The sequence below is a fragment of the Mytilus trossulus genome, chromosome 7 (assembly GCF_036588685.1).
Source record: "Mytilus trossulus isolate FHL-02 chromosome 7, PNRI_Mtr1.1.1.hap1, whole genome shotgun sequence".
Classification (NCBI taxonomy): domain Eukaryota; kingdom Metazoa; phylum Mollusca; class Bivalvia; order Mytilida; family Mytilidae; genus Mytilus; species Mytilus trossulus.
In genome coordinates, this window is record NC_086379.1 from 84,462,391 (window position 1) to 84,487,445 (window position 25,055).

General features: G+C 32.8%; 1 protein-coding gene across 2 annotated transcripts in view; it reads left to right on the top strand.

The window, feature by feature from the left end:
* LOC134726037 (diacylglycerol lipase-beta-like) overlaps positions 1-22,579 on the top strand; it is a 38,272-nt gene extending 15,693 nt beyond the window's left edge. Inside the window, exons 3-13 of one of the 2 annotated variants that reach the window (XM_063590407.1) lie at positions 263-353; positions 633-754; positions 4,130-4,309; positions 7,081-7,210; positions 9,480-9,563; positions 10,065-10,220; positions 10,498-10,625; positions 11,787-11,928; positions 14,698-14,817; positions 18,188-18,294; positions 18,776-22,579. In XM_063590407.1, the coding sequence (XP_063446477.1) occupies positions 263-353; positions 633-754; positions 4,130-4,309; positions 7,081-7,210; positions 9,480-9,563; positions 10,065-10,220; positions 10,498-10,625; positions 11,787-11,928; positions 14,698-14,817; positions 18,188-18,294; positions 18,776-18,968 (1,453 nt within the window). In that variant the 3' untranslated portion in view covers positions 18,969-22,579. The remainder of the gene's footprint in view (positions 1-262; positions 354-632; positions 755-4,129; positions 4,310-7,080; positions 7,211-9,479; positions 9,564-10,064; positions 10,221-10,497; positions 10,626-11,786; positions 11,929-14,697; positions 14,818-18,187; positions 18,295-18,775) is intronic. The other variant, XM_063590408.1, reaches the window with a different exon arrangement.
* Positions 22,580-25,055: the final 2,476 nt, after the last annotated feature.

A 25,055-nucleotide genomic window follows, 5' to 3' on the forward strand; every position in this document is an offset into this window, starting at 1 on the left:
ATGAGCAAAGCTCTTACCACATAGTCAGCTATGAAGCTAAGCATGCGTAGTCCCTCCCTTTGTCCATATACATGTATAGTTGTCAACTTGTCAGTAAAAATGATTAACATGATTAAAGGTATTTAGAAAATTGTCTTTTTCAATATAAACAAATGTCCGGCCAAGGCTGTTTGCAAAAATATTTGCATAAATAAATTGATAATCTGATCCAAAATTTATTTGTTTATTTAGATTTATGAAAAAGTTTTCTGTTCATTTACAGATGTAAAATAATATGTTGTTGTGTGGCAGGAAGTGAAAAAAATACTGGTGCATTTAATGCTATCTCACAAATTCTAGCAGATTATTTTAAGGTAATGATTATTTGTCATGTTTGTGTCTCTGTCTATATATTTCTACATTATCACTCCAGATCATACATCATGTTTATCATATTTTTATTTCCTATTTATTCCATTCAGCGTCAAACATTTTCAGTTCCTTCAATGTTGAGTTTACATATTTTTTCTATCTAAATAAGATCAAACCTTCATGCTAAACAACTTTAAAACCTGAAAAGATAGAATACATTTATTTAGTTATTGATTTAGAATAGACTGCCATGTACAAAATGTATGTCTGTTTTCTGACAGGATGTAGATCTGGTACCCACTGATATTGCTGCTGGTTTGATACTGGTACATAAAGACCAAGAAAAACAGATCAGTGATCTGCCATGTATATCATATGATACATTCACAAATGGATCAGCCAAGTAATTATTTAGAAAAAGATGCTTTCAAGTGGCTAGCTATTTCTAGTGCTTATCACGTTTTAATTTTAAATGTATTTTAACAATGTTTAAAGCATTTATACTGAAGTACCAGTATTTATCTTATATTTTTGTTATCACAAATATATATATGGAATATTTTTATGGATGCACTTGCACTATGATCTTGAGATAAAGAAGAGCAATAATCATGATAATGCACTGTCCATATCTCTGGCTTTTGTCTAGTTTATATAGACATTAATTTCATGATTTATCTTTATCTGCTTTATCTTTTCTTTTTTTCTTCATTGTAAAAAATTAATGATAGAGTTTTCATTGCCTATAATACATGTATATGCATAAAATACATACAAACAGTATTTGGTATATTTACAGAAACCATGGAAATAGATTCACATTTTTGGGGTAAATTTTGTAGATATTACACAATTTTTACTAAAACTTAGATCATTTTCTGTAGTTGTTTTATTTTTCTGGTATTCCTATAAACACTCTTTTGTTTTGTTTTAAAGCAAATACTTCTAACACTCTGCTTTTAAGACTTGTTATGTCTTATTTATTTCAGCTTATAAAAGTTTATCTTTGTTAAATCAAGAGAATAATATAGTATAATCCTACAATGCCTTTCATAGCTGGGTTAGATGGGTTGCCCATTAGCTTATTTTGATGGAATCCAGATATTCTCATTAATACCATGTTGTGGCTGTACTAGGTGTCCTAATATGGTGGTAAATACAATTTTTATCTCCCCTGGTCCTAAGGGCTATTTGAGCTATTGCAATCACTTCGTGTCTGCTATTGTCCATCATTGTCATAATTATAAACTTTTACACAAATCTTCTCCTCTGAAACTTCTGAACAGATTGCAGTTAGACTTTGGTATCTAGTGTCAGCAATTATGGTAGAAAGTGCAGATGTAAGACCTACAAATAAGTCAAATGATCTAAATTGTCAATTTATACCTTAGCTTAAGTGCCCTCGAAAGACGATTTTTTTACCAGATGTTTTGTTTTATTTACAGAAACTATGATAGATAGTGATAAATTAAGGCATGTTTCAACACACATTAATATATACATTACACAGGAAAATAATCATTGATGTAAGATCTATACATACAATTTAGATAGTTGTCTCATTGGCAATAAAACCACATCTTCTTTTTTATATTGAGCCTCTATTTTTTTTAAACTTATTTATTCTTGTATTTACCAGGGGTATGGCTAGGCTTGGTATTCTACCCAATGTTCAATATTTCCATTGATTTTATATAATCCCCAAATACTCTGACAACCAATTTTCACTTGCACTGCTTTCAATGGTTTTAGATCTATTGCTTTTATTATACCCCCGCTTTAAAAAAGGGGGGGTATACTGTTTTACCTCTGTCTGTCCGTCAGTCCGTCAGTCAGTCCGTCCCATGAATATTTTTCGTCGCATTTTCTCAGGAACTACAATACAAGGATTTCTGAAATTTGGTTTCAGGGTTTATCTAAGTCAGCTATACCGTGTGATGCGTTTTCAGATTGATCACTTGAAAACTTCCTGTTTACCGAACACTTGTATGATTTTACACATGATAGCCAAGTTGAAAATTTTCGTCACACTTTTCTCAGGAACTACAATACAAGGATTTCTGAAATCAGGTTTCAGGGTTTATGCAAGTCAGCTATACCCTGTGATGCGTTTTCAGATTGATCACTTGACAACTTCCTGTTTACCAAACACTTGTATGATTTTCACATGATAACCAAGTTGAAAATTTCGTCACACTTTTCTCAGGAACTACAATACAAGGATTTCTGAAATTAGGTTTCAGGGTTTATGCAAGTCAGCTATACCTTGTGATGCGTTTTCAGATTGATCACTTGACAACTTCCTGTTTACCGAACACTTGTATGATTTTTCACATGATAACCAAGTTGAAAATTTCGTCACATTTTTCTCAGGAACTACAATACAAGAATTTCTGAAATTTGGTTTCATGATTTATATAAGTCAGCTATACTGTGTGATGCGTTTTCAGATTTATCACTCGACAACTTCCTGTTTACCGAACACTTGCATATTTTAACACTATTTATATTATCCACTTGCGGCGGGGGTATCATCGGTGAGCAGTAGCTCGCAGTTTAACTTGTTTTAAATATGTATTGTTGATCTATTTTCATATTTAAGATTTTAAAATTTCTAATATTTTCAATGCAAAAACTATATATTTCTGAGTTTAAATATTTTTGAGCAAAATAACACTTTAATAGCTTCCTCAAGTTAAGGCAATAGTATTTAATTGATGGTCAGATCTTATTAATCCATGAAAAAGTAACTTATCAAGGGAACAAACAAAACTTTTGGAAATCACATGAACTCTAACGTGTAAAAGACTGGGTAAAATGACAAAGTAAGCAACTACCACTGCCTAGGCATCAACACTGGGTAAAATGACAAAGTAAGCAACTACCACTGCCTAGGCTTCAACACTGGGTAAATTGACAAAGTAAGCAACTACCACTGCCTAGGCATCAACACTGGGTAAATTGACAAAGTAAGCAACTACCACTGCCTAGGCATCAACACTGGGTAAATTGACAAAGTAAGCAACTACCACTGCCTAGGCATCAACACTGGGTAAATTGACAAAGTAAGCAACTACCACTGCCTAGGCATCAACACTGGGTAAATTGACAAAGTAAGCAACTACCACTGCCTAGGCATCAACACTGGGTAAATTGACAAAGTAAGCAACTACCACTGCCTAGGCATCAACACTGGGTAAATTGACAAAGTAAGCAACTACCACTGCCTAGGCATCAACACTGGGTAAATTGACAAAGTAAGCAACTACCACTGCCTAGGCATCAACACTGGGTAAATTGACAAAGTAAGCAACTACCACTGCCTAGGCATCAACACTGGGTAAATTGACAAAGTAAGCAACTACCACTGCCTAGGCATCAACACTGGGTAAATTGACAAAGTAAGCAACTACCACTGCCTAGGCATCAACACTGGGTAAATTGACAAAGTAAGCAACTACCACTGCCTAGGCATCAACCCCTATGTTCATACTCACCTTTAAAATAGGTAAAATAACAGATCAGATATCTAAAGACTAAGACAAGACAGAGAAAACTATTTTCCGTGGTCTTTGTCAACTATTTGGCTGAAGAAATTGTTGACAGTAAACTTTGTGTCATTTTGGTCTTTTGTGGATAGTTGTCTCATTGGCAATCATACCACATCTTCTTTTTTATATTGTGTGTCATCTAGAGTGCAACATCATAAGCAAGACATTTGTATTTGTCTTTCTAAAAAATCACTGAAATTTTAAGATGAATAATAATTATATTACAGTAGATCCAATGGACAGGCTTCCACTTCAATCACAGAAGAATGTATAGTAAAACCTAAACCGTGGATGACAACCAAGATGATGTTCCATTACATGAGATATGCCAGTGCTTCCTATGGGTGGCCATTTTATATATTTACAAACTTGTGTACTGGAATGTGTCATCTGTGTAAACATATGAGGTATGTTGGTCTTATGTATTGATAACATTTTCATGTTTAAATGAAACACACAGTCCTATGTATGCTGGGAACAGTCTAATGCATGTTTTAATGGAACAGTCTAATGTTTCATGTTTTAATGGAACAGTCTAATATAAAAAAAAAGATGTGGTATGATTGCCAATGATCATCATCAGTCATTTCTCAGTCATTACAGCTGAACGGACGTGCTGGGCCAGCTCTCCTTTACCCGCTATCTTCGAGAGTTTACAGTTAGATGATCAATGACTTATTACTTTAGATGACAGAAACCAATCCAAGCCGAACAGTAGAGGTAGTAGTTGGCGTACCCATGTTAACATGCACTCCAAAATCATTGTATCATGAGGAGTGTTATGCTGATTAACGTCCGAGGGCTGTATCCCAGGTGTTGGGTAATTGATTGACCTACAACTCACTGCCTCGCGGCTTTGGTCCTGATAAGGCTTCCTGTCATCTATAATACTACGCACAAGATCATCTACCAGTACTCCATCATCAAGGTTAGAGGGCTGCCAAGCTGACCAAACTGGCCCTGAAAGCAGCCGTTAGTGAAGAAATAACAACAAAATAGTAAACAAAGAAAAAGAACTCACCAAAACCAAGAAGGCGGCCTACATATGGCGTCCTCAACTACCTGTTCCTGACCCATTGCATAAAATATGTTAAAGCTCAACAAACGCCTTCCAGCACCAAGGTGACCATGCGAGGGCTGAAAAGCCAGTCAAGGTCGTTAAACACTTCCATATATATATTGCCAATGAGACAACTGTCCACAAGAGACCAAAATGACACAAACATTAACAACTATAGGTCACTGTACGGCCTTCAATAATGAGCAAAGCCCATACTGCAGTCAGCTATAAAAGACCCCGATATGACAATGTAAAACAATTCAATAGAGAAAACTAACAGCCTTATTTATATAAAAAATATAAACGAAAAACAAATATGTAACACAGACAATCAACAACCACTGAATTACAGGCTCCTGATTTGGGACAGGCACTGATCTTTTTATTACGAACGTGACTTATTCCCGATTGTGACTGTTTTGCTGAGTGTGAATTGGCATTGCTATAATTCTGTAGTGTCGTAGTTGCGTTTCCCTCAGGTTTAGTTTGTCACCCAGATTTTTTTTTTCTCTATCGATTTATGAATTTCAACAGCAGTATACTACTGTTGCCTTTATTTAAGGAACAGTCCAATGTATGTTTTAATGTAACAGTCTGATGTATGTTTTAATGGAACTGTCTAATGTATGTTTTAATGGAACAGTCTAATGTATGTTTTAATGTAACAGTCTAATGTATGTTTTAATGGAACAGTCCAATGTATGTTTTAATGTAACAGTCTAATGTATGTTTTAATGGAACAGTCTAATGTATGTTTTAATGGAACAGTCCAATGTATGTTTTAATGTAACAGTCTGATGTATGTTTTAATGGAACAGTTCAATGTATGTTTTAATGGAACAGTCTAATGTATGTTTTAATGTAACAGTCTAATGTATGTTTTAATGTAACAGTCTAATGTATGTTTTAATGGAACAGTCCAATGTATGTTTTAATGTAACAGTCTAATGTATGTTTTAATGGAACAGTCTAATGTATGTTTTAATGGAACAGTCTAATGTATGTTTTAATGGAACAGTCCAATGTATGTTTTAATGTAACAGTCTAATGTATGTTTTAATGGAACAGTCAAATGTATGTTTTAATGGAACAGTCTAATGTATGTTTTAATGGAACAGTCTAATGTATGTTTTAATGTAACAGTCTAATGTATGTTTTAATGGAACAGTCCAATGTATGTTTTAATGGAACAGTCTAATGTATGTTTTAATGTAACAGTCTAATGTATGTTTTAATGTAACAGTCCAATGTATGTTTTAATGAAACAGTCCAATGTATGTTTTAATTGAACAGTCTAATGTATGTTTTAATGGAACAGTCCAATGTATGTTTTAATGTAACAGTCTAATGTATGTTTTAATGGAACAGTCCAATGTATGTTTTAATGGAACAGTCTAATGTATGTTTTAATGTAACAGTCTAATGTATGTTTTAATGGAACAGTCCAATGTATGTTTTAATGGAACAGTCTAATGTGTGTTTTAATGGAACAGTCTAATGTATGTTTTAATGGAACAGTCTAATGTATGTTTTAATGGAACAGTCTAATTTGTGTTTTAATGGAACAGTCTAATGTATGTTTTAATGGAACAGTCTAATGTGTGTTTTAATGGAACAGTCTAATGTATGTTTTAATGGAACAGTCTAATGTATGTTTTAATGGAACAGTCTAATGTATGTTTTAATGGAACAGTCTAATGTGTGTTTTAATGGAACAGTCTAATGTATGTTTTAATGGAACAGTCTAATGTATGTTTTAATGGAACAGTCTAATGTATGTTTTAATGGAACAGTCTAATGTATGTTTTAATGGAACAGTCTAATGTGTGTTTTAATGGAACAGTCTAATGTATGTTTTAATGGAACAGTCTAATGTATGTTTTAATGGAACAGTCCAATGTATGTTTTAATGGAACAGTCCAATGTATGTTTTAATGGAACAGCCTAATATATGTTTTAATTGATCAATCTAATGTATGTTTTAATGGAAAAGTTCAATGTATGTTTAGTTAGAAAAGTCCAATGAATGTTTTAATGGAACTGTCTAATGTGTGTTTTAATGGAACAGTCCAATGTATGTTTTAATTGAACAGTCTAATATATGTTGTTCTTTTTCAGGTGCTGTAGTTGTTGTCTTCCAGCGAACCAAGTTTATTTTGACAACTGTTGTCAGTGTAATACAGCCACGATCAAAAGATTAACAGGATTGGATCAGTTTGATCTGGTTTATGCAGATTATCATAATAGGGTAGGTGGTGTCAAAATATGGAACAAGTTTACATTCAAGGTGGTACATAACACTACAGGGAGATAATTCTGTAAAATTCAGTTTAAAGTTTTAATCATTTTATATTGTTAAGGATATATTAAGCTTTAATAATCAAAATTAGTGTTTGTCAAAATAGTATATATCAAATGAAATTTTGCCGATAAATGTGTGATTTAATTTTTTTGAAATTTGGTTAAAGAGCCAAAGTGAACATTTTGTCAAAGTTCTATGATAATTAAACATGCCAATTTTTACCACTGAAATTCAGGCATGTAATTATTGTCGAGCCTGCAACTTTTGTTGCAGAAAGCTCGACATAGGGATAGTGATCCGTTGGCGGCGGCATTAGCTAACTTCTTGAAAGCTTTATATTTTAGAAGCTGGAATACCTGGATGCTTCATACTTTGTATATAGATGCCTCATGTTACGAAGTTTCCGTCAGTCACAAGTCCAATGTCCTTGACCTCATTTTCATGGTTCATTGACCACTTGAAAAAAAAGTTCAGATTTTTTGTAATGTTGAATTCTCTCTTATTATAAGTAATAGGATTATTATATTTGGTATGTGCGTACCTTGCAAGGTCCTCATACCCGTCAGACAGTTTTCACTTGACCTCGACCTCATTTCATGGATCAGTGAACAAGGTTAAGTTTTGGTGGTCAAGTCCATATCTCAGATACTATAAGCAATAGGGCTAGTATATTCAGGGTATGGAAGGACTGTAAGGTGTACATGTCCAACTGGCAGATGTCATCTGACCTTGACCTCATTTTCATGGTTCAGTGGTTATAGTTAAGTTTTTGTGTTTTGGTCTGTTTCTCTTATACTTTTTGCAATAGGTATACTATATTTGTTGTATTGAATGATTGTAAGGTGTATATGTCTAGTGGGCAGATTTCATTTGACCTTAACCTCATTTTCATGGTTCAGTGGTTATAGTTAAGTTTTTGAGTTTTTGTCATTTTATCTAATATTATATGCCAAAGGTCAACTATATTTGGTGTATGGGAATATTTTATGATCTATATGTCAGTCCCGCACATTTTATTTGACCATGACCTTTATTTCAAGGTTCAATGCACAGTGTTAAGTTTTTATGTTTTGGTCTATTTTTCTTTAACTATAAGCAATAGGTCAACTATATTTAATGTGTGGAAGCATTGTTAGATGTACATGTCTGCCTGGCATGGTTCATCTGACCTTGACCTCATTTTCATGGTTCATTGGTCTTTGTTTATCTATCTTGGTTAATGTTAAGTTTGTGTCAGTTGTAATAAAGCTTTATACTTAGGACTTCACTATCAACATAATATCAATGATTAGTAAAGAAGGTGAGACATTTCAGTGTGTGCACTCTTGTTAGATATAGGAAGATGTGGTGTGAGTGCCAATGAGACAACTTTCCATCCAAATAACAATTAATAAAAGTAAACCACTATAGGTCAAGGTACGGCCTTCAAAGTCCATTCTAGAGTGCAACATCAAGAACTTTTTTCGTGGGAATTCAGGAAAAAAACGTGTTGGAACTGCTTGAAAACATTTGATGAAAATACAATAAGTTCAAATTCATTGTTATCGTTTGTGGTATTTTCATGGAAAACTGTTTTCTATTATAAAGAAGAAGTTGAAAATACTTGTAAATGATTCTAGAACACTCAAGGAGTATAAAATAAGTCAAAACATGAATAAACAATTACATGAATTAGGCAAGTTGTATTTTGTATTAACAAAACTATAGTTAAAATGCTAGATCATTAAAAATTTAGTATTCAAACAACTGAGAAATTTTAATCAGACCATGTTAGTGTGTTGAATTTTGAGTTCAGATATTAGTATTTTGACAATTTGATTGAAAATGAATAATGTTTAGTATAATAGCATGTATGAAAGACATGATTGCAATTATCAGCATGCTTATGGTGACTTGAGTAACACCTGTATCACTCAGATTACAATTCTACCTTGACAGGTAAGTTTGTTTTCCCATTCATACCTTTCAATTCTCAAGGCTAAATAAGTATTTTATAGGCTAAATACAAACTTACCTGTCAAGGTAGAATTGTAATCTGAGTTATACCGGTGTTACTCAAGTCACCATAATAGAATAGGAGAGGATGTATGATTGCAAATGAGACAACTGTCCTTCAAAGACCATTTGAAGTCTTGATTCAATACAGAAAGAAATCTAGATCATTCTTGTGTGGAGGAAAATATAGTTAAAGTAGAACATTTTATTTAAATTGTAGATATTTGAAATACCATTTTATGTAGCAATAGATAAAGAGAAACAGTCAGTGGTTGTAGCCATTAGGGGGACTTTATCACTTAAGGTAAGACTTTAAACTATCTTTTCGAATTATAAATATCATATGTCTGGGATTTTAAGAAGTTAAAACTGCTGATAAAATTTGCAACTATTTAACTCAAGGGTATAAAGGAATACAGTATACAGTGTCAGTTATTGGTATCTTGTAGTGTAGGTTTATATATATATATATATAGCATGTAAAAGAGTTGTGATTATTTTCTATTTATGTGTATTTTGCACATTTTTTTCATAGTCGAAAAACAAACCGACAACAAAAACAAACTGACAATGCCATAACAAATAAAAAAAGAGACAAACAGACAAGAATTAGTACATACAAAACAACATAGAAAACTCAATACTATGCAAATAAAGCCAGGATCACATGAAGAGACCCAAAATATATTAACTATATTTTACAGTATGCCATAGCAGATAATGCAGGATGCCATAACAGTTGATATATTTTATATTTTACAGGATGCCATAGCAGCCATAACATGATATATTCTATATTTTACAGGATGCCATAACAGATTTGAGTGCAGACAGTGAATGTTTAGAGTGTGAGGGACTTATAGGCTGTGTGGCTCACAAAGGCATTCTCCAAGCGGCTCAGTATGTAAAAAGGACATTAGAGGAGAAACATATATTAGAGGATGCATTTGATAGGGCACAAGTAAGTAAAGATCCGGTATGATATGTTTGACCTTGAACATACTAATGAAGGTTAGGGCTGCTACGTTTAAATTTGGTGGCATTTGGCTGTTTTTTTCTCTTTGGTGGGGTTGCCTCTTTGACACAATCCCTATTTCCACTCTTAATTTTATGGGTACATCAATGAAACTGAAACCTAACGACACCTATAACCAAAACATATAAGAAGTAAAGGACTTTTAACATCACGTTCAGTGTTCTTTCTTATGTAAATAATTTAGTAATTTCCATTGTTACAGGGCAGTAAGCTGGTAATCACAGGACACAGTTTAGGAGCAGGTACAGCAGCTTTACTGGCAGTGTTACTCAAACAATCTTATCCTGATCTAATCTGTTTTGCTTATGCTCCACCAGGTGGCCTTCTGAGGTAAGAATATGTAGTGTAATTTACAGATTAAGTTTAACCATTTTATCAATAGTTTTAATAATCATAGTAAAAAGGATGATTTCTATACTCAAAAAACAAAAAACAATGGCATTGCAAATTTTAAAAACAAATGATGAAAAGACGAATACTAGTTAACTGAACACAACACTAAGAAATAAAGACAGGAACCCCATTCAAATCTGTGGTGATCTATATTGCTCCTGAAGGGTCAGTAGATCCTGCTCAACAAGTGGAACCCCATTAAAATCTGTGGTGATCTCTGTTGCTCCTGAAGGGTCAGTAGATCCTGCTCAACAAGTGGAACCCCATTAAAATCTGTGGTGATCTATGTTGCTCCTGAAGGGTCAGTAGATCCTTCATCACAAATGTACTGAATATAATGGTAAGTAAAAAATAATGTTCATATATACATTAACCATTAATTCATATTCGTTGGATACTTATGTTCGTGGATTTCATGGGAACAGTGAAACCATGAATTTAAATGTTCAACGAAATACAAATTTTCTCTAGGAATGTATGCAGATTTCACCGAAACCATGAATTCAAATATCCATGAATAAGCAAGTTTTCCCTCAACCTACGAAAATTGTTATCCTCAAAAAATAAATGAATCCACAGTATTAAAAGTTAGCAGATATAAGAAGATGTGGTATGAGTGCCAATGAGACAACTCTCCATCCAAGTCACAGTTTAAAAAAAAAAAGAACCATTGTAAGTCAAAGTATGGTCTTCAACATAGAGCATTACTGTTAGAATATATCCAAGTGGTCATATTAAATTATGCATGATTGTTGTTTAGCAGTGAATTATGAAAATATGTTAACGACTACAGCATATGGATTTGTTTACTTTGCAAAATTCTATAGATAAAAAATAGTTTACCTAGCCATGAAAATTAAATGAGACAACTCTTCACATGACACCAAATAACACAGAAATTAACAACCATAGGTCAACATACAACAGCCTTTAAAAATTAGCAAAATCAAACAACATATATTCAAAACGATGAAATCAAATATCCATGTTTCCATGAAAATTGGAAACAATGAATATAAATGAATCCACAGTATAGTGAAATAGGCTTGTGCAAAACATTTAAGTTCTTGATTTTTATTCTAACTTTATTTATTTCAGTTTTGAAGCTAGCCAGGCGAGCCAAGACTACATATGTTCTGTTGTGCTAGGAAAAGATATGATAACCAGACTAAGTATATGGTCTATGTATGATCTTAAGGAAAAAACATTAACAGCCATCAGAAATTCACATTCTCCTAAGGTTAGTACATATTCCCCTTACCATACAATCATATTCTCCTAAATTATATATAAGGATAGTACATATTCTCCTAAGGTTAGTACATATTCTCATAAGGTTAGTACATATTCTCATAAGGTTAGTACATATTCTCATAAGGTTAGTACATATTCTCATAAGGTTAGTACATATTCTCATAAGGTTAGTACATATTCTCATAAGGTTAGTACATATTCTCATAAGGTTAGTACATATTCTCCTAATGTAAGTACATACATAGTCCTTAACATACAATCATATTCTTCTATGTGAAGAACATGTGTTGATTATGAGTCATGGATGGTTACGCCTTTTCCTTTCCACTGTAATCTCTCTTTAGAAATAAATCTAACCTGTCACTTTGCACATGAATTCTTATGTTTTATCAGTGACAAGTATTAGAGAATTCTTTTTTTCAGCTTAGAATTTTAACATGTGGCCCTTTACTGTTCTTGAGTTACATGTATGTTCCTTTATAATGGAAAAATTATAGGTATATGGTAATTGTTATATCAGGGACAAGTATTAGATAATGCCTTTTAATGCCCCCCCTTCGATAACTTCCCTTTACTGTTCTTGAGTTACATGTATGTTCCTTTATAATGGAAAAATTACTGAACTTTATGTTTCTGTAGTTTGCCTCAAACAAATGTTATGAAACTTATGCTGTAAATTCAGAAATTATTGCGATGTTTTCATTTTTGCAAAAAATGCAACACGTTATAAAGTATAATTGCGTATAATTGACGAATTTTTTTCCGGTGACGGATGAACTGGAAAGTGGTCTATTAGATAGGATTTTTCTCAATATTGTGAAAATTAAAAATTGTATTTTAGTCATAAATGACAAAATTGCAATAATAAATGCATGCAATAATTTTATGAATTTACAGTACTAATGTTTTTTACTGCAAAACATAGATCCAGTTTGAATTTTTGTGTCCTCACTTTTAATGTTCTAGAGATATGTCCCTTTACAAATGAAAATATGTTGATTTTTTTTTCTTTGTTCCCTTACTTAAGTTTGCCTTAAGCAAATGTTATGAAACTTATACACAACTACAAAAGACAGATTAAGTTCAAAATTGGGTTTCACTTTTACTGTTATGGGGTTATGTCCCATTATACTCTTATATGCCATCAGGGCATTTTATTTTTGTTTTCAGTATAGAAATTTGACATCTAGATTATTATTGGCCGATTTTTGAGTGTTGAGTGTTAGAATTCTGTTTTCAGTTCAGAGTTTTAGCATCAGGTGCCTGGGAGGTTTTGTGTGGCTGTTTTATCAGTGACAAGTATTAGAGAAGTCTGTTTTATGTTTTCAGTTCAGAGTTTTAGCATCAGGTGTCTGGGAGGTTTTGTGTGGCTGTTTTATCAGTGACAAGTATTAGAGAAGTCTTGTTTTATGTTTTCAGTTCAGAGTTTTAGCATCAGGTGCCTGGGAGGTTTTGTGTGGCTGTTTTATCAGTGACAAGTATTAGAGAAGTCTGTTTATGTTTTCAGTTCAGAACTTTAGCATCAGGTGCCTGGGAGGTTTTGTGTGGCTGTTTTATCAGTGACAAGTATTAGAGAAGTCTTGTTTTATGTTTTCAGTTCAGAGTTTTAGCATCAGGTGCCTGGGAGGTTTTGTGTGGCTGTTTTATCAGTGACAAGTATTAGAGAAGTCTGTTTTATGTTTTCAGTTCAGATTTTTAGCATCAGGTGCCTGGGAGGTTTTGTGTGGCTGTTTTATCAGTGACAAGTATTAGAGAAGTCTTGTTTTATGTTTTCAGTTCAGAGTTTTAGTATCAGGTGCCTGGGAGGTTTTGTGTGGCTGTTTTATCAGTGACAAGTATTAGAGAGATCTGTTTTATGTTTTCAGTTCAGAGTTTTAGCATCAGGTGCCTGGGAGGTTTTGTGTGGCCGTTTTATCAGTGACAAGTATTAGAGAAGTCTTGTTTTATGTTTTCAGTTCAGAGTTTTAGCATCAGGTGCCTGGGAGGTTTTGTGTGGCTGTTTTATCAGTGACAAGTATTAGAGAAGTCTGTTTTATGTTTTCAGTTCAGAGTTTTAGCATCAGGTGCCTGGGAGGTTTTGTGTGGCTGTTTTATCAGTGACAAGTATTAGAGAGTTCTGTTTTATGTTTTCAGTTCAGAGTTTTAGTATCAGGTGCCTGGGAGGTTTTGTGTGGCTGTTTTATCAGTGACAAGTATTAGAGAGTTCTGTTTTATGTTTTCAGTTCAGAGTTTTAGCATCAGGTGCCTGGGAGGTTTTGTATGGCTGTTTTATCAGTGACAAGTATTAGAAAAGTCTGTTTTATGTTTTCAGTTCAGAGTTTTAGCATCAGGTGCCTGGAGGTATTATGTGGCTGTTTTATCAGTGACAAGTATTAGAGAAGTCTGTTTTATGTTTTCAGTTCAGAGTTTTAGCATCAGGTGCCTGGGATGTTTTGTGTGGCTGTTTTATCAGTGACAAGTATTAGTGAAGGTTGTTTTATCTTTTCAGTTCAGAGTTTTAGCATCAGGTGCCTGGGAGGTTTTGTGTGGCTGTTTTATCAGTGACAAGTATTAGAGAAGTCTGTTTTATGTTTTCAGTTCAGAGTTTTAGCATCAGGTGCCTGGGAGGTTTTGTGTGGCTGTTTTATCAGTGACAAGTATTAGAGAGTTCTGTTTTATGTTTTCAGTTCAGAGTTTTAGCATCAGGTGCCTGGGAGGTTTTGTGTGGCTGTTTTATCAGTGACAAGTATTAGAGAAGTCTGTTTTATGTTTTCAGTTCAGAGTTTTAGCATCAGGTGCCTGGGAGGTTTTGTGTGGCTGTTTTATCAGTGATAGTACAGCAACAGAGAGACTACTTGGTCGAGGTGTCACTAATATAGGCAACAATGATATAGAGGTAGTGTATTAGATTTTATCTTCATTTTCATTATCATTTTGGAAATGTTTTGTCCAATATACCATTTAGCAGGTTAATTTTTGCCGGTGTAAAATTTCGCGATTTGTATTGAATACGAAATATTTGGCGGATTCAAAACTTTTATCAATACCTTTGCATGTGCACATTTAATTTGGTGGAATTTATTTTGACGATTTTGTTTTATCAGTAAAAATTGGTGAAAATTTACACCCTGCGAAATAAGCAAAAATGTGCACCCCGTGAAAATAGCCTGCTATAGCGGTACATATCATTAGTTATCAACAACTACAATTGTTTAATTATATTTTTCTATGAATGTCGAATCAAAAGTGTGCAACACTTCTTAAGTTTGAAATTTTGTGGAACAGCAAAGAAGAGACAGAATTTGACCAGAACATTTTCACCAACTGCTATCTAATACCTGATCTATACACAATTGTAAGTGGCAGCTTTTCCATTGAAATAATCCTGACGATGCATTAACTATTAACCTTGCATTTCATCTTTTTTTTAAAACTGCAAGGAGAAATAAACATATGAAGTAGACGGTTGGTTTAATTCATTGTCTTAGCGGCATTCAACAGATATGTTTAACAGGTGGATGAGTGGTTTTACGGTTTATATGCCATATAACAAATAATCTCTGGTCACAGAATTATGTTACATTCTTTTTATGATTCTTTTTTACAGACAGCTGTGAGTGAACCTTATTTTTGACCTTTAATATTGCACATGTCTATAATGCAGTGGTTTTCAACTCTATTTTTCTTACAATGAGAATTCGTAACAGTTTGTTGACATTGTGCAAGACTTTCTACTTTCTTTTGAAGATTTTTTATTAATATTTGAATGCAGCATATTTTTGATCTGTTGAACTGTTTTAAATGATAACTGTTTAAACCAATGTGTTTAATGACTTTACGTCATGTAATTAAGTTCCTCATAATATAAGGCACACATACAGCACGCAGTAACTTCATTCTTTACTCCTATTTTACAGTGTCAACTCCTATGGCAAATAAGTGCACAATACTCACTATGTAACTAATTGTAAGATAAATGTTATATCTACGCTACTATAATAGGGGGCATTATAATGTCAAAGTTTATAAAGGAAGTTCACCAGAAAGTTTTGTTTATAACACTAGAAACTTAAAACAAATATTAAAATTGAGGAAATTTTAATGATTGCCAATGAGACAACTATCCACCAAAGTTGAAATGAAGTTATAGTAAGCAATTATAGGCAACTATACAGTCGTCACTGTAAGAAAAAATATATAAAGTATAGTTGGCTATAATACTACGGCCCTATCGTGAAAATTGTCATTTTATGCCAAATTACAGTTTTGACTATGATTTTACTGTTCACAAAAGATTGGAATATATCATACTGTGGATTCAATTATATTTGTGGGTACCAATTTTCGTGGATGTTTGATTTTGTGGTTTTACTAAGGTCTGCAAACAAGAAAATATGTATTTCGTTGAAAATTTAGGTTGGTTCACCTGTAACCACGAAATTAACAAATATTGGATACCCACGAATAATAATGAATGCACAGTAGTATAGTGTATGAACTTTGCATAGGACACATGATTGTTTTTTGTTATTTCATACTCTGAACTGAGTCCACTCAACATGTTTAAAACTTAACTTAACCTTTCCGAAATTCTGTCCTTGACAAGTTTATAAGAATTTTCATTGATCGCTTCCTTTACACATCCTGTTCTTTCAACAATTCCGAATAGCTTCTTGAAGTATGGCTAGATAACAGATTTCTTAATGTTCAGATTACTTTTTCCATTTTAACATATCATACTTGTATATAATTCAGTCATAATAAAACTTAAAACAGTGCTTTCAAGTTATATTGAATATATGGTGTTTTTTTTTAGTTCTTGTAAAATATGAATGAATTGATTTTTTCAAAATGAAAAAAAAAGATGAAAAAAAAGACGGTATTCATCTTCAATGGTTTCTCATGGCTCCTAACCCTTAAACTTAGGTCCACAGATCTAATCTGTATACTGTATAATCTTTGTGGTACTTTTTTGGAAGAGGAAAAAATATTGTAATGCAGTCTCTCAAGTATTGCCACTTATGAATGAATGGTGTCAGATTCAAGGTTAAGGGTCATAATCATGAACCACAATTTGGCAATCTCAATGGCATTTCAGGGATATTTTAATTTGATGTGTTTTGAACATTGTACAAGTATTGCATTACAATAGGAATAACAGTATTTGAAGAGTTACAAGCTTCGATTTTAGATTTAACTGTAACACACCTGCATCAATTTGAGATTTTAACTGTGACACACCTTCATCAATTTGAGATTTGACTGTGGCACACCTGCATCAATTTGAGATTTGACTGTGGCACACCTTCATCAATTTGAGATTTGACTGTGACACACCTGCATCAATTTGAGATTTTAACTGTAACACACCTGCATCAATTTGAGATTTGACTGTGGCATACCTGCATCAATTTGAGATTTGACTGTGGCATACCTGCATCAATTTGAGATTTGACTGTGGCACACCTTCATCAATTTGAGATTTGACTGTGGCACACCTGCATCAATTTGAGATTTGACTGTGACACACCTGCATCAATTTGAGATTTTAACTGTAACACACCTGCATCAATTTGAGATTTGACTGTGGCATACCTGCATCAATTTGAGATTTGACTGTGGCATACCTGCATCAATTTGAGATTTGACTGTGGCATACCTGCATCAATTTGAGATTTTAACTGTAACACACCTGCATCAATTTGAGATTTGACTGTGGCACACCTTCATCAATTTGAGATTTGACTGTGGCACACCTGCATCAATTTGAGATTTGACTGTGACACACCTGCATCAATTTGAGATTTGACTGTGACATACCTGCATCAATTTGAGATTTTAACTGTAACACACCTGCATCAATTTGAGATTTGACTGTGGAATACCTGCATCAATTTGAGATTTAACTGTGACACACCTGCATCAATTTGAGATTTGACTGTGGCATACCTGCATCAACTTGAGATTTAACTGTAACAAACCTGCATTAATTTGAGATTTGACTGTGGCACACCTGCATTAATTTGAGATTTTAACTGTGACACACCTTCATCAATTTGAGATTTTAACTGTGAAACACTTGGTCTGATTGAAGAGTTCTTATATCATCTCAATTTTCAAACAATTAAAGACTTTGCATAAAGACTTTTTCAATCCGATGTATTATATTCATTTGCATAAGGTGAATTTCTATCCCATGCAGTTCCCATGTTAATTTATTATTTTGTTTTTATTGATCATATCATATTTTTCCATGATATCTTTAGGAAGCATTGCAGAATGTCAGTATGGCGAGAGAACAATTGAAAATTACCCACCCACCAATGTACCCACCAGGACAGATATTACATGTGTTAGAAGTGGAAGGAGGGAGGTAATTAATTTTATAGTTATTTCAGAGGGGGCATTAAGTTTTACCCTTTTCTGTCTGTCCCTGTCTGTAAGTCCCAAAGTTGGTTTCCATTCTCTAACTTTAGTTTGCCTCAACCAAATCCCCCCCCCTTTTTGTTGGAAAAATTTGGTTGACAATGATTAATGGTTAAACATGTTTGCTGGCACCCAACCCTGAACTAGACTTTTGACTTATAGCACAACATAAGAACAAACTATTAAGAAACAGTTGAAAGGGGTACATTCATCAGATTGACACACATCACCCAATACAGATCAATACAATATAAGTTACTGAATACTAAAGTTCAAAGCCAATAACAACTTTTTAAAAAATCATATATTTAAGACTCAATAATCAATCAATTCACACCCCACATTTAATGTTAATTTAAAAAAAAAAAATTGTATTTATAAAACATTGGTAACCTTGGTTTCTATGTCTGTTTTGTAATTATTTACAGAGCCTGTTGTGGAACTCCAAGTTTTTACGCTGAATGGTCGAGAGCAGAAGACTTTGTTAAGGAGATAATTCTGTCTCCAGACATGGTAACAGATCATATCCCTGATAATCTAATGACAGCGTTAGAACAACTAAGTGACAAAGACTTTACACCCAGACGAAGAAAGAGTCTAGAAGAAGTAACTGCATTATAACAAGGATACTATAGCCTGTAGTACTATTAGATTGATTAGAGCCTTAGGTTAAAAAATAATAGGGGCAAATACTTATTGGTTTATGTTTCAATATATGTTTAAATTCCGACAAAACCCTAAATTTTTATAAAGTATATATATAAAGTTTATATTAACAACGAACAAACATAATTTAAATTTAGTTTATAAAAGCAAATTTTAGATTTGTAACTGTCAGTGTAAAAGTTTGTTGTAAGTAAAAACTTTATCCTTTAGGTTGAAGAAAAACATCTTAGTAGTGCATCATGGGAAGTTTTTTTAGTGATATGCTAAAATGCCAAAATTGTAAGGTTTTTAAGAATGTCCAAATCAATTTACAAGAATAGGAGGTAAATAGTTTTGATTTGGTCTTATGATTCCATTATTATGATTATGTAAAGAAATAATTTTATATTACAAATCTCATAGTATATAAATTATATTCCAGTCTTCTAGAATATATAACATTTTCATCATATTGGCAATGGCAATGCTTTTTGAAAAATACTCATGATTTTGCAATATTATGCTGTTGGGTACGAGGTTTTATAATTCATGTTATATTAAAATGTATCAATCAAAAAAGGGTATACTATTCATATTTCATACTAAGAAGCCATTTTTAATATACCTGCAGTGTTATTGTAGTAATAGTTTTGCCATAACTTTTGCTATATTCACCCATCTATTTGATGTGAAGTGAAGGATTTGGGCATTCTAGTTACCAAAAGTTCAACAGTTGAATATGTATATTTAATAGTTAAAATTGTATTAAGAGACCACTCAAGGGTTATATTGACTAAAGACATTGAGAAAAACAATGAAGCTTTGTCCTGTAATACTTTAGGACATAATCAAATCTTTATTTCCTTATAGCCTGAAGAAATAACCATACTTTTTCTTTTATGCCCATGCCGTAGTAGAGGGGGCGTCAGGTTTAACCCTTGTCCGTCTGTACATATGTACATACGTCCCAAAGTTGGTTTCCATTCTCTTGCCTTAACCAAATGTTACCAAACTTATACTAAATGCCTAATAAGTGAAGTTACATTAACCTCTATAGAGTTATGCCCCTTTTCAAATGAAAAAAAATGCTGAAATTAACATTTCCGTTCTCTAACTATAGTTTGCCTCAACCAAATGCTGCGAAACTTATACACCATACTAATATTACAATAAACATATCTCTTACTGGCACTTCACTGATTTATCAAGCATTTGTGATTGTGGTAGAATGTCTAACTGGCACTTCACTTAGATCTCATTATTTACCTTTCTATGTGAGTCTGTGTGTATTATAGTTTTATTTATAATGTTTACCTGTGGACTATTTATCTGTATAAGATTCTTAAGTTATTGTTTGCTATGAGTTTTACCTGATGCACAAGGCAGTTCACAGATGTACCTGTATGAAGTATATATTTTTAAGACTTATTTGTACGGTACATGTATCATGTTATCTTGTCAAAGTATATATCAGTGTAAGGCTTGCCTGTTTATATATTTACCTGTAAAATGTTTATTGATATAATTGGCTTGATTTGGTGCTATGATTATATTTTATATTTTTGTTACTCGGTATTGAATTTGTAAGTCTTGTGTGTAATGGTCTATAAAACTACTTAGGGACTTTTTATGATCTGATTCATTCCCACAAATTTGTAAGTTTATATAAAAACAAGAAATAATCAACATCAATATGATACCTCCTTTTTACCATTGCTTTTCATTGTAGTTTACATAAAGGGAAGTAACTGATGTCAGCTCATAACTTTATAGTAAATAATCAATCTTAAATTTATACCTCCTGCTTACCATTGTGCTTAACATGACACAAAGGGTTCATAATAATTAGTAGCAAAGGGAAGTAACTTGTGTCAGTTATATTCAGGAAGGTGCTGTATGACCCTGTAGGTTATTCAATTGTAATTCCAAAAACATCTTTAACAGTTAAATTTGGGAGCATTATGTCTAACAGGAATTGATTCTGATACGCTTTTCAGTATAAAATTGATAAAATCTCAGACTTGACGAGACTTCTTGATATTTATTGAGTTTGGTAGTGTCTTACTGAAAAACTATTAAACTGCTCAATAAATTAACCATATTATTAAAATTGTAAATAAATAAAAGTTTTATCATTTAGTTAATATATTTTATATAAAATGACCCCAAAAAGTGTGATTTATTTGATGTCATGTGTTTTATAATGGTTTGTAAATTTGGGAATGCATTGGATGCCATTTTTTTTATTACCCCCTTTACATTCTGTACCCTTGAATCAATTATAAAAAAAAAATGTAGTGACAGATTACAAATCTGGTACAAGGCATTACCTTAAAACTTAGTTTGAATGACATTGTATTAAAAATAAATAAAAGGCTCTCTTAAGTTACAGAGTTGGCATTTTCAACCTAAATGAGTAGAATGGCAATTTTTGAACCTAATGTGCTTTGGACATATTATTACCACCAATTTACCTGGACACATATTTAGAAGTTTACAAAGAAAATGTTAAAACATTTCTTCTTGATGACATTGTGAAACTGGTAGAAAATTTGGAAATTGAGAAATCTCATTGAATTTCTAAAGATCTTGTAAAGGATATATAGCTATGTTAAAAATATCATTAACTTTTAAGTAAACAATGCCATTTATTTATACTATGCTGTTACCTTGCCATTTATTATTACTCCAAATATATTTAACTATGGGGATTTTATAACGTGTTATACTGCTGACCAATAAATATTATATAAAATGTATAAAAAAAATGATAAAAGTTTTCAAGTGATAGAAATAGGAAAACATATTTAGGTAGTATGCTGACCTATTTGCTTTATATTTTGTTGGGTTTCTACCCCTCATCTCCTTTCATTAATGTTTAGATAGGAGAGTTGTCTCATTGGCATTCATACCACATCTTCCTACATCTAGATAGGACCAAAATATTTATAGTCTACTACTTTAACCACACCATACCTGATTTTGTTTTGATTTAAGGCAGGTTAATAAATTGATGTGACACAGTCATGTTTTATGTTATTTCAATGTTACTTTTTAGTCCACATTAGTTGTTATTGTTATGTTATAACTTTATATTTGTTATGATATGTGCCATATGCTTTGTATTAAATACTAGTATTTTGTGCATTTGAGTGGGTAAAGATAAGAACCAATTCACAAAAATTGTAAAAATTAGTTTTGTTATACCCTCCTATATTGATGGCACTTTACAGACTTATAAAAATATCCAGTTATTTATCCTGCTCTTGTTTGTTATAGGAGAGACCATCCACTTATTTATATATTGCACCAATTTGACAGTAATATCTTTAAGCACAAGTCCTCCTGAATTACATGAAATATTAGTATTGCAGGGCAGGGGCATCCTTTTGTTACTCCAATCAAAGTTTTTGTTAAATGTTTTAATTGTTCATAATAAAGTTTTTTTTGTTTTGTCAAAATCCTATTTGATGTAAAATGTGATGTTTTTTTTTACCCTTTGTCTTATTCCAGAATGTACTGACATATAAATCAAAGCTTTACAGCTATATTGTGATATTTCTTTGTAATTAAAAGTTTTAAACTAACATTGTGTTTGAATAGTAGTAGCAGATGGATTTAATCTCACCTCTTCATCAGTATTTTCTCTTGAAACCTTTTATCCATGTACAGTAAAACAACATACAAACACCGAAGGACAAGTTGGTTTAGTTTAAACATATTTTATTTACTGAATCTGAGGAAAATACATGAGACACAAGTAAATTATACTGATGAAGTCTTCTCTATAATACAACATAAGTATATACAACTATATTATGAGCATGCATGTAGAATGAACAAATTAGTCATTGCTATTGCTGAAGGTCATAACATGAATTATATTCTAGTACATCCATGTACTTTAGTCTTTAGTGCATAGTTGTCTCGGTAGTAATCATACCAAATTCCCATATTTAATGAGTTGAAGGACAATAAATGTTAAGATTGTCTTAAAACAAAAAGAAAGGCCAAAGATACCAAAGGGACATCCAAACTCATAAGGCAATAAACTGGCAATGTCATGGCAAAAAATTAAAAGAACAAAAGACAACAGTATACAAAAGCTGTAGATGATATCAAGTGTTTCTGAAGGGTAAGCAGATCCTGTTCCACATATTGCATCTGTCTTGAAGAAGAGAGCGTTAAAAGGCAGGGGAGTGTTTCTTGCACAAAAACTGCTCCAGCAGAGTTGTGAGAAAGAACAGCTGACATCTCCACTACATAAGATTTATGCATGGTAACCATCACAAATTGGTTGACCACTACTATGTTTCAATATCTCACTAGCAACCTTATTTTGCAGACCAGTAAAGTATATAATATTCTGATCTGTAATTTGTCCAGTTGTCTCTGTCTTTGATTGTGAAATTTTGACTACGAATGAATTTACATGGAGGGTGATGTATGCTTCTTGGAATATGCTTTCTCTATTGATGTATTTAGTCTCTCTCCTTTTCCACCATTTTCTACATTTGCAAATGCCTGTACCAAGTCAGGAATATGACAGTTCTTGTCGATTCGTTTTTGATGTGTTTTGTCATTTGATTTTGCCATGTGATTATGGACTTTCCGATTGGATTCTCCTTTGAGTTTAGTATTTTTGTGATTTTACTTTTTACTCTCAATTTATCATAGTTTCTACAGATAAGGATAAAAATCATCATTCAAGGCCAATTAATCTTACAGAGCTAATTTGATTGACAATTACAGCCATACATCTTATTTTTATGATCATTTTTGCTTCATCAATTTCTTCTCATTTATTGTTAAACCAGCGCAAAACATGGATCATGGACCAGTTATCAAGATTATTTAAAGTTACGTTATAAGGTCTGTAAGCAGTAGTTCAACTTTTGTGATGTACTGAATGATTGTACTTGTGTACATGTCAGTCTGGCAGATAGCAACTAACCTCGACCTAGTTTTCATGGTTCATTGGTCAATGTTCAGTTTTTGTGTTTTGATCTGTTTTTGAAATACCATAAGCAGTAGGTCTACTATATTTGATGTATGGAACAGTTAACCGTTGAAACGTGTCAATGCCTGTCTGACTATGACCTTGACCTCATGTTTTTTTTTAAATGTTAAGTATCCAAGCAATCCTTGTGCCTCTACTTTGTCAAATGTTCCAGCTGGTGTGTTTTTCTATAATTAGGATTTAAGAACTGATAAATGCCCATCTTTAAGGCAGTACACATTATCAGAAAGTGATGTGTATCTTCACGGCTTGTTTCACATAGCAGGCACTTGTCACTTCCTCGACCTCTTGTAAATTTTTCTCTGTCTGATTGTAGTATGTAGGTTCTTGTAATTAACTTTGCTTTATTTTCGGCCTTTTCATTTTGATAGTTGTTTTGGTACTAGCTGCCAGATTTGATGAGGCTTTCCGATAGGCAGTGGATTTATTTCAAGATATTGCATAGTGGTTTTATTTTCTTTCTCTACTAACCACTGTTTTTCCCAATGCATGTTTATTGCCCTTTTTACAGTCCTTTTCCAGATCTCTTTTGTTGGTTTACTGTTCATTATTTCTTGTGCCTTTGGTAGACAATATTTATCCAAAATTTCTTTTAATCTATTTATAAAGTTGTTACTATTTGGTGGTGACATGCATAATTGCCTTTCTATGATCATAAATTCGATGCTAGCACGATCCTGAATAATGCCTCCGAAAAAAGTAAGGACAAGACGATCGACAGTGGCTTGTACTGGCTCTACCCCAAGCATAACATATGTGGCGGCGTTTGCTGTTCTGCTCGGCAGTCCCTGAATTTGTCTACATACCTGTTGTTGTAATCTGTCATGCTTTAGAATGTCAGTTTTTGTATAGTTCATTATCTCTACACCATACAAACATTGTGGAATTGCATATATATGTTTGCCATACTTTAAGTGCTACTTTAGGTGACATTACTTTTCGTGTGTGATCCGAAGGCCTGGACCTAACATTGCGTAGACGGTTTTCCTTGCGGTTTTCAACCTATCCTATCCTATTCAACATAAAATCAATGGCTAGTAAAT